A 10,954-nucleotide genomic window follows, 5' to 3' on the forward strand; every position below is an offset into this window, starting at 1 on the left:
TCCCTCACCCTGTGGCGAAGGCTGGAGCAGGGACTGATGGGAAGGAGGATCAATAAAAACCAGGGGGGCCAGGGGAGGAAATGGGCAGCCCCCATACTGCCTTGTTTATAAAAAAAAATTCTGAATGTGTGGAATTCTTTGGAGGGAATGATGGCCCTGCTGGGTGGGAGGCTGTGAGAAAGAAGGTCCCAGAGCAGCCTGGGGAAAAGCCCTCAGGCAGCCTGGCCCAGAGCAGAGCAAGACCTCTGCTGTGTCTTATCTTCCCAGCAGTGCCCATCCCATGGGGACTACCCAGGCTCCCAAGTCTGCTCCTTCCTGCCGCTCCTCTTGGGAGGCAGACTGTGCTAGCCAGAAGAGAGAGCCCTGGATTAGAAGGAGAATCCAGGACTACAGAGAGGAAGGGAATGGGCCAAACATTTAGGCTCAATGTCAGGAAAAACTGAGCTGTCCCAGTTCTGTAGGAGCTGCCTCTAGATGTGGTGATCTCCCCATCACTGGGGGCTTCCAAAGGCTGGAGGATCCCTTGTTAGGGATGCTGTGAAGGGGATTCTTGTTCAGGTAAAAGTTGGACTTTCTGGTCTCCAAGGTCCCTCTGAACTCTGGGATTCTGTGCTGTACATTCGCATCACAGCTTTGACATAGCTATGTGACCCTGGGCTGATAGACTAAGGGATGTAATGGACTGCAGAAACTATCTGCAATGACCCAGAGGAGGAATCTGAGGCTCAAAGACATGGCATGATTTGCCCAAAAGTCACATAGGCAGTAAGTGTCCAAGGCAAGATTTTAACCTTGGTCTCCCTGACTCCCACAAATCTGTCAGGCTTCCTTAGGAATCAAAGGACAGGAGTTCGGGTTACAGCTCACTTTTTTGGACCTCAGTTTCTTGAGGATAAGAATTCCTACCCCACCTCCCTCTCAGGATGGTTATTGACCCTCCTGAATATGCCACCCGTGTGAGCTGCTGCGATTCTTCTCTAAGGGGCAGTTTTGCCTTGGAATCACAATCAATGTGAACCTGGGCAGTCAACCAACCTCTCAGGAACCCCCTGAGACTTAAAGTGGGACAGCTTTGAGCCCTAGAAATGGGAAGGGGGCGGAGTAGGACATACTTTGAGCTGAAATATGTCCACATGTAGGGGTAGGGAAACAACAGTCCAGGCTGGGCATGGGAGGAAACTCAGGGAAGGCCTTCCTACAGTCAATCCTGCCATGTTGTTTTGGGCCCCCAGCGGACTCTCTGTCCAACCACATCAAGGCCATGTGGCCCCCAGACAGTGTGACAGGCAGTGATGGTGAGGACAGTAGAAGTAAGCCAAAGCTGAAAGTGGAGACCAAAGTGAATGTGGAACTTCACCAGGAGGACCGGGAGGAGGATGGCAAGGATGTGCCCTCAGACAAGGAGAACCCAGGGCTGCCCAAGGACAATCAGACAGCTCCCCACACTAACCACCAGCACACAGAGCAGCGGAAAGGTAACATAGCCGCTCCTTCCCCCACCACCGGCATATATAGGCCGGTGCCATCAAGGTCCGTCGTTCTTGGAGTGCCTTCTTCCCTGTGATCCTCCCACTTGTGCTGTCGCTTGGCAGCTTAGTTGAGTGGTCATGTTAAAAAGATTCACCACCCATTTTCTTGCTGTGTGTGTGAGCTGATACAAGACCCGTCTCATGAATAAATAAATGAATGAATGAAGGAAGGAAGGAAGGAAGGAAGGAAGGAAGGAAGGAAGGAACATTTCCTGAGCTCTTATGTTGTCCCAAGTCCTGTGACAAGTGCTAGGAACACAAGAGTGGCCCGGTCCCTTTCCTCCTTCTTTCCTGAGCATGGGGGAAGCACCATGTGCACAGAGGAATGAAAACATCCCATAGACAGAGTGAATGAAGTCATGGTGGGGGAAGACATGAGCAACTTGAAGGATGAGAGGCCTGATTGGAAGTGATGTCCAAGGTGAACCTGAAGGAAGCCAGGGATGTCAAGGGATGGAGGGAGGAGGAAGGGCATCAAGGGCAGCCTCTTTGCCATACCCTTGGATGTCCTCCCCTCCCCCTGCTTTGACCATAGGGCCACTGCTTTAGAGCTGGAAAGGAGGGACCTCAGAAGCCACTGGGGCCAAGGTTCTCAGTTCACTAATGAGGAACCTCAGACCTAGAAACTTAAGTGACTTATCCAAGGTCACAGGAGTAGTAAACATCAGAGGATTTGAACCCAGGTCTTCCAACTACCTACTATACTGTAAAAGTGCTTTGGAGTTGGCAAAATACTGTAGAAATATCCATCGACTGATCACTAAAAAGCATTTATGAGGTGCCTACTGTATACCAAGTGTCATCCTAAGTATAAAAAAACAAAAAAGTGAAATAACTGCTTGTGTGAAGAAGTTATTGTTCTATCAATGTCTTTGTGGCTTATTATTGATTTTATTATCAATATCTGTGCACCTTAAAATCTTCACTAAATGATGACTCCACTGCAGGGTGCTCCCTTTGCCAGTGCAGATTGCAGCCCCTCTGTGCCTTATAGAGCCTGACAACCTTCACATATCTCTCATCACAGGCATCTTGAAGAACAAAGTGACCTACCCCCCACCCCTGAGCGAGCGAAACCTGAAGAACCGGCTCCGGGAGAAGCTGGCAGATTACAACCAGGTCGTGGGCTTGTCCAGGGCATCTTCCCTTGGCTCCAATGATGGCATCAGCCCCATGCTGGATCCAGGAGTGACTGTCAAAAACTCTCCAAGGGAGCACTCTTGTGACCAGCTGAATGGGGTGGTCATGAACGTGCGCACTGGGACCGTCCACACAGATGCATCAGATTCAGAGTAAGTGGGGTTGTGGAGAGGGGCTCTGGGCCTACCCCTTACTCCTGAGGCCTCCCCTCTGCCCTCCTCTGTGAGAGCCCATCAGGGCCACCCCTCTATCTCTCCTTCCTAGTCTCTCCCAGGGGAAGGCAGGAGCATGGGCCAGCCTGAGGACCAGGGGATGGACAAAGGGACCCCTCAGACCCATTCATGTGATCACCTGAGCTTGGACCTCTCCTTTCAGAGGTCCTCAAGAGTCAAGGGGGAGGCTCTGAAGCTGAAGGGTAACAGAGAAAACCATAGATCAACTTTGTCCTGTCGGGTTTTCATGTATATTGTTTAACACTTTCCAGTTACATTTAATATGAGTAACTGGCCAGGGCTGTGATTTTGACCACTCTGACCTAGAACAGCAGATAATACACCCAGAGTTTGGGAGCTGATGGGTCCCACTTGGACTCCATTTTGGGGGAATCAGCTCAAGGACAAGACTGGCCACAAATTCAAGTCTTGGTGTAGCTTTGTGTAGACTCTTCCCCCACAGCTCTCTACATGCACACATGTATGTACACACATGTGTGTACATATACTCACACATGATCTCTAAGGCCCCTTCCACCCCTGCTATCCTCTATTCTTGTGTTATAGTCACCACATTAGAGTTGTGAGAGAGCCAAGGCCCAGAGAGGCTTGGTGACCTGTCTGGGGTCCCATAGGAGACCAGCAGCAGAGCTGAGAGGCTGTTCTGGCACTGTAGCTCACCCCTTTCCCACAGCTCACAGCTTTGAGGGTCCTCCTGGCTCTGTTGGCTAGGGTGTGCCCCCCTCCCTCCCTGCCTCAGCCCTGGGGAACCCAGAAGAGTCCCTTTTCTGAGGGTCTGGGCTCTCTAGTCACAAGGAGGCCCCATTGAGCTGGGCAGGCAGTATCTGCTAGCACATAGTAGGCACTTAATTTATTGACTGCTCCCTATCCTTTTGAAATGGGGCTGTCCGCCTTACCTCCGTGACCCCCTTCATTCTAACTGACTCTTGACAACTTGGCTCTTTGGGCTACAGCAGGAAGATGGCTAGATTTGAAACCAGAACCCGATTCCAATCTCAGCTCTACTGCTGGACCCTTCAGTGGGGAATGGGGGTGGAGAAGCCCCTTCCGGGCCCCTTCGGCGGGCCTTCAGACATGTTCTCCCCCTCTCTCCATCCTCCCTGCGTGTGATCACTTATCCAGTGAGCCATTCATAGCTTCCTTTGCTCTCCTCCTTCTTCTGAACAGAGGCAGTAATGAGACTTCCATCTGAACCATCAGGAAATCGTGATGCTTCCCGGCCGTGGGCCCTGCCTTCCCACAGCCCCGAGGGGTGCCCCGACTTTGAGAGCTGGTGGCGAGGTGCAGGATGGCGGCCTCATCTCTTACCGTGCAGTTTACATTTCATGGCAGACCTGGGACTGCTTCGGACATTAAGTGCCTATTGGAACATCCAGCCTGTGCCAAAGCCTTTAGGAGACTCCCCAGGCCACACTGCTATGGCCTCGATCCTGAAACAGGAGGCCGTGGGGGGTGGAGCCAGCCTGGGGTCCGAGACCCAAATAGTGCCTTCCAGGACTCGTCCTCCACAGCAGTTGCACCCAGCTTTTCAGGACCATCCGTCTTTCAAACCGACTTTTAAAAGTATAGATACTTTTATATATTTTGTACGGCGATTCTTTAAGGATGAAAAAAAAAGCCCTGTGTATATTTTGCATTTGTACTGATTTTGTGGATACCTGAAGATTGCTAGGGGAAAAAACCCCTCACTATTTTTATACCAGAAAAAAAATGCACAATTGTACTTGAATCTGGGGCGAGGAAGGATGACAGACAGATGCAGCAACCGGACAGCTCCGCACGTGGCTTTTCATTCGACAGGCAGGAGGCTGCAGAGGTCCCTTGCTGCCCCTGGCTTTCAGCCTCTTCCCAGGGTCTTCGAGGCCGAGCAGACTCAGGAGAAGCATCAGCGCAGCCCTGCCATGGCCCTCGGATGCTCCCGCCTTGGCCGGCTACGTGCTAGGCATCCTTTGACTTAGCAGGTCCGCGGCCGGGAGAGGCCCCAAGGCCCACCAGGACTGAGCCCTGCCACTCAGAGTCAGGCGAGGGAGGGGTTTCCTTTCTGTCTGGCGGCTTCTTTTTCTTTCAGTTTGTATATACGTTCCCAGTGGAAGCAGGAGGGATGGTCCAAGGGAATTTAGAAGTGTCTTCCTCTCCCCACACATTGGGGCAGTTACTCGGGTTCTCCAAGATGTTCGGCCCTTCCAGATTCCCTGAGGTCCCAAGGCTCCAGCCTCAGACTCCCCAGGCCAGAAGTCCGGCTGGTCTTCCCATCACCCCTGAGTGTCAGGGGTAGGCTGGCTGTGACTCTGGATAGGAGGAGGTGTGTGAGAAGTCATCAGGTCAAGAGAGAGCTCTGGGGGACATCATGGCTAGCCGGAGGATGGGGTAGTGCTGAGTGTGGGTGTGAAGACAGGCAGCCCTCCCACTTCCCCCTGTATTGGGGAGAGGGCAGGGACTGACCACTAGAATCCTAAGACACACCCCCAAGGATTCCCTTGTGAGGATGGGAACAGTTGCCATCTTGTAATGGTCAGAATGGGATGTCTTCAGATGGAAGCCGACTTTGGACCTGTCCGTGGTCTGTAACCTCATTCCCCACCTTGGCAAGCGCCTAGAGCCTTCAGCCAGTGCCACCCCACCCCATCAAGGTCAACATCAAATACATTGGCAGTCTTTTCAGGACAATGTCAGTTTTATAAATGACAGAAAAATGAAAACCCATTTTTATGACATAAAATTTTACGAGACAAGACACTGGAGGTTTTTGTTTTTTTAACAAATGAATATTTATTAATTCTCAGAACACTGGATTTACAGCATGGCTGAGGTTGCAATAAATTAAGAGGTTTCTGAATGTGGATGTGAGCGCTGCCCCTTCTTCTCCCTCGGGGCCCCTTAGGGCCGCACCCCACACCTACCTGCACCTCCAAGCATACACACATACATACACACACGCACACTCTCGGGGGCGCATCTGCTTCTGCTTCTGGACAGGCAAATTTGGAGTCAGGAGCTGGGGGCAGAGGGCACTGTCCTCTCTGTAACCCAACTTTCCTCTGTAACATGAGGTGGTTGGACTCCTCTGGGGTTCCCTTCTGCCCATGGTTCTTCTGACCCATGAAACTGGAGGTCTACACATGTGCCTAGGGACACACACATACATTCACTCTGCTCAATCCAATGATGGGCTAAGGCTGGGATGGTGTCTAGCACCAGAGAAACTGGTGCTAACTCTCCAGGGTGGGGTGAGTGACAAAGGACGTCCTGACCAGGCTGCCCTGGGGGAGGAGGGGGATGTTCTCTTTGGGCCCTGGAGCTCTGAGGGCAGGAGCTGTTCATTTTGGCCTCAGCATCCTCAGGATTAACTTAACCCAGGCAGCTCAGTGGGAGTTAGGAAGACCTTAATTCAGCCTCAGACACTTACTGTCTGTGTGACCCTGGACAAGTCACTTAACCTCTGTCTGCCTCAGTTTCTTCAACTGTTAAATGGGGACTGTAATGGCACCTAGCTCCCAGGGCTGTTGTGAGGATCAAATGAGATCGTAATTGTAAGGAGCTTAGCACCTGACACCTGGTAGCTACTATATATTGTTTTTCAGTCGCGACTGACTCTCCGTGGCCCCTTTGGGGTTTTCTTGGCAGAGATACTGGACTGGTTTGCCATTTCCTTCTCCAGCTCATTTTACAGATAAGGAAACCAAGGCAAACAGCGTAAAGTGACCTGCCCAGGGTCACACAGTTAGGAAGTGTCTGAGGTCAGATTTGAACTCAGAAAGGTGAGTCTTCCCGACTCCAGACCCAGTGTTTTGTGCACAGTGGTGGTTCCCAAAGTATTTATTACTATTGTTATTTGATTGATTGATTTGAGGGTAAATCATTAGCCATAGAGGGTAGATCTGGTTTGTGGATATAGTTAGTAGGAGCCCCCACTGCTGAAATTGGGTTTCAGTGGGCTGTGAGAAGGAGGTGGCCTCTGGAATGAAAAATGGAGTATGTGGAGAAAAAAAGAGACAAATTGGCCTTTGCAATTCCTGGACTGAATTTGGACCCACCGGGAGCCCAATCCCATCCCAGGGACATGATCCCCAGTGATCAGAGCCTGGTACAACAGGGGAGTCAGACCCAGCCCCAAACCCAGTCAGAGCAGGGTGTTTCACAGAAGCTTGGAGCTGGAAGGGAAGGAAACTCAAAGGCCTCTTAAGTGGGCATCCACCCTCCACCTGAAGCTTTCCTCCAGCCTGGAACCCTTCTGGACGCCTTATTGCCCACAAATCCCTCCTTATGTGAAGCTTGCATCTCTCTGTCTCTGTCTCTCTCTCCCTCTCTGTTTCTCCCTCCCTCCCTCCCCCCCTCTGTTCTCAATTGCTTACTCCTTCCCTCCTCTCTCTGTCTCTGTGTGTCTCTGTATCTCTGTGTCTCTATGTTTGCCTCTGTCCCTCTGTCTCTCTTGTAGTCACATGATTCAGGGTTTGCAGTCGACCCCGCAAACCTTCCAGTTCTAACCCTCCTCCATTTGGTAGGTGCAGACACATTAAGTAACTTGCTTGCTTATAGTCTGACGCTTAGTCTACCACACAGAGTAGTACAGGGCAGAGGGAGAATTCAAACCCAGGCCCTCTGTGCCATGGGCCCCAGCCCCTGATTGTGTCCTCAAGACCAGCCACCAAGCCCCCTCCTCCTGCCCCAGAACTGTCCACCTAGAGGCTGCTGGGACTTCGGCTTTGTCCTCTCTTCCCACCTGCCCCCCCCCCCCCCGCCCCAGGTGGCGTCAGCATCCCTGGTCAGGCCTGTTCCCCTTCCGTCTGCTTTGCTCTGAACTCACACCGCCAGTTTGTGGCCCGGCTTTCCCTAAACTGGGGCGCCCAGAGCTAAGCCCAGTCCTCAGAGGGGCGTGAGCGAGCGTCCGTCCTCTCCAGGCACCCTCGGCTCTCCTGGCTGCCTCCCCTTCCTCTTCTGCTGTCCATCCCATACCTCTGCCTGCCCGCCCGCCTGGAGCGCTAGCCTGTGTTCTTCCTGGCTCCAGCCCCCTCCCCCAAAGTCAGAGGTGTCCCTGGCGGCAGATCCCGAACCGTGAGAGTACCCTGCCGCCCCCCACTCCCACCCCACCCCAATCCCAGCTGCGGAGGGGAGGCATCTTCTTGTTTCCGTGGCCGCTCCTGCTTCGGACTCCGTATCAGCTTGTGCCTGGAGCCGGGGTGGGAGGGGGTTCTTGAGTGATATATTCCAGGGCCGGGGGATTTTCCAGCCTCAAGACAGAAAAAAGGCTCACCCTCCACCCCACCCCCAACCCATCTCACTCACCCCACCGTACGGAGCCTGCACCCTGACCCGACTGGACGCATCCTGGTGGAAACGTGTCCCAGCCCGGCCACCAGCCCGACATGGTCACCTGCTGTCCCCGACGCCGGCCTGATCTTCCCCTGTCCAGAGCCCCTTTCTTTCTCATCCGCCCTTCCTCTTCTCCCTTTCCTGATTGAAGTCGGGGCGTGTTTAGGGTTAGAGCACAGCTGGAACGAAATGAGCCTTCGACTCTAACCCTAAACGAGCCCTGCTGCGTCCTTGGGGACGCCCCTGCCTTCTTTGAGTCTCAGTTTCTGCCTCGGTAAGATGAGACGGTCGGACTCCAGGATCCCAGGGGACTCTTTCAGCACTGGCAGATGACGATTTTCACATTTCTGTATTGCTTGAGGGTGTATAAAGAGTTTTCTCCCCACGACTGTGATGCAACTTTATGTGTGTCTGTACACATTCCACATCGTGGTGTGTGTGTGTGCGTGGGTGTGTGCGTGTGGTTTTCTCTGGACCTAAAATTACATCAGCGGAGGGAACTCTCATTGTGGAAACTCCCTCCACGCATTCAAATTGGGAACCGATCTGTAATTCTTGGAGGGAACATGCTAGACTGAAGGGTTACTTGACTTACGCTAGGGTCATGTGGCCAATGGGTGTCCGGACCAGAGCTTCCACTCAGGTCTTCCTGACCCTGGGGTCTTTATCTTCTGTATCAAGCTGCCTGTCCTATACAAATAATATCTTCCTCATTTTACAGATGAGGAAACTGAGTCTCCAAGGAGCAGAAATGGCTTGTCCAGGGTCACACAGCTAGTAAATGTAAGAGTCAGGACCTGAATCTGTCTTCTGTGAGCTTGCATGGTTGGGGGAAGTGGGGGAGGAATGGAGCCAAAGGGAATGATCAGCAACGCCAACCAGGGCTTTTGCCTTGACTCCATCACTGGTCACCTGGCTGACTTAGCACAACTAACCATTTCACTTCCAAACTTTCATTTTCATTTCTTTCGTTTCTTCATCACCAGGAAATGCTTGATTTGGGAATTTGCACACATAAACACACACACACGTGCACACATGCACACACACTCACACAGAGTGCCATGCCTGGCTCCCCTCTGAGGTGTCCCACAGTGGCACACAATATGATCATGTACACACATGCCTGAGGAAGACCGTGAACACAGAACAGAGGCCAGAGGGTTCCCAGGACAAGGAGTCTTCCCCATCTGGAGACAGCATGGGAAGTCTGGGTGGCAACATCCAAAGATGGCTCGTCTTAAATCACAGGTTTGCCTTCTGGGCAGATGAAGTTAGATCTGTTAGTGAAGAAGAGGAATCAGGCCAATCAGAATGAATTGGCGGGGAGGGAGAAGAGCAGAGTAGGCCTTCCAGGGGCCATGGCCTCCTGGTTCAACAGAGCGAGCCCTGTGCCCTAACCCTACCTGACACTTCTGAAGTGAGTGACTTTGGACACGGCCCTTCAGTGTTCTGAGCCTTGACTTCCTCGTCAGTAAAAGGGGAGAATAATGCCCGTAACAGAAGTGGATGGAGAGCCAGCAAGTCCTAGGTTTGAGTCCTGCTGCTAAAAGATCCCAGAGGAGTCACCAAGTCTGAGACCCTCAATTGCAGAAAAGTTGTTGATTTAATACCAATAAAATCACACCCTGGGCCAAAAAAGAAGGGACTTGGGGTGCTGGCCCAGTCACCCCTGGCATTTTGCTGATGGGGAACTGAGATCTGAGGAGGACAAATGATTTTCTCAAAGCCATACCACCAGTGGCCATCAGAGGTGAGTTTGAGCCCAGCACCTTTGACCCCTGAGCCAGGGCTCTTTCTGCTACACCCAGAAGTTAGGAACTGGGGAATGCCGATTGACTTTCATGACTGTCAGGACAACACTGGGCTGGCAGAGGCAGGAAGATGGGACACCATTCTGTGAACTTCTAGGCTGGGTGTGTGTTAGACTCAGGAACCATGAGACCCCCTCCAGCACCCTGGAGACTCTCCATCTCAGCCTCCATGGAGGCTCGGCCTCCACAGGGGTCCCGCTTCTCCCCCCCCCCCCCCCCCCAATACATTCCAACACATTCCTGTTTGCTGGGCCTAATTTGTGAGTTGTGGGGTCAAGGGCCAGTCCAGGCTGGATTCCTTAGGGCACTGTCAGGCCCCTTGGGGACAGCGCTAATGACAGATGGGGCTGTCTATTATCAGACAATGAGAAGGGGGGTCTGGGGTGAGGGGGAGCTGCAGGCAAGGCTGCCTAGGCCCTGTCCCCCATCAGTCTAAACTGTTCCATGGGGCCTGGCTGTCCCACTTGAGTGACTGTGGGTGAGCAACCCAGACTCGCTGACCTCATCTGTAAAATGAGGAGGTGAGCTTAGATTTATGGACCTTGGTTTCACCTGCCATCTGCTAGGGGCTGTTGTGTTGGTTAACATTCCTCCAATGGAGAGGATCAGAGGAGTCACGTGAGGACTGGTGAGGGCCCCACAGTTGTCTTCACACATTTCCAGGAGTGGCCTCTGCCCTGAGGGGCTCCAGAGGCCACTGGTGCCAAGGACCAGGTGAAAGGGGGTGCCCAGGGCAGTGACCTGCTTCCAGGCGGCCCCAGGCACCCCCACCCCTGCTGTCCCTCCATTCCATGGGGACCTGTCGCCAAATCTGTAACCAAGTGAAGAGCTCAAGGCATTAAGAGCTGGGGGCACAGACTGAGGGGAAGGAGAGGCTGGAAGGAAGCTCTACCCACCAGCTCACCATCCCAATGTTAACGTCATGGCT

The 10,954-nt window shown here is 52.8% G+C and overlaps 1 protein-coding gene across 2 annotated transcripts in view; it reads left to right on the forward strand.

Annotated features, from left to right (window-relative positions):
* Positions 1 to 5,738, forward strand: part of CELSR1 (cadherin EGF LAG seven-pass G-type receptor 1) — a 152,729-nt gene extending 146,991 nt beyond the window's left edge. The window contains exons 33-35 of one of the 2 annotated variants that reach the window (XM_072596574.1): positions 1,233 to 1,475; positions 2,557 to 2,821; positions 4,070 to 5,738. In XM_072596574.1, the coding sequence (XP_072452675.1) occupies positions 1,233 to 1,475; positions 2,557 to 2,821; positions 4,070 to 4,094 (533 nt within the window). In that variant the 3' untranslated portion in view covers positions 4,095 to 5,738. The remainder of the gene's footprint in view (positions 1 to 1,232; positions 1,476 to 2,556; positions 2,822 to 4,069) is intronic. The other variant, XM_072596575.1, reaches the window with a different exon arrangement.
* Positions 5,739 to 10,954: the final 5,216 nt, after the last annotated feature.

This window comes from Notamacropus eugenii, chromosome 3 (genome assembly GCF_028372415.1).
Source record: "Notamacropus eugenii isolate mMacEug1 chromosome 3, mMacEug1.pri_v2, whole genome shotgun sequence".
Lineage (NCBI taxonomy): Eukaryota > Metazoa > Chordata > Mammalia > Diprotodontia > Macropodidae > Notamacropus > Notamacropus eugenii.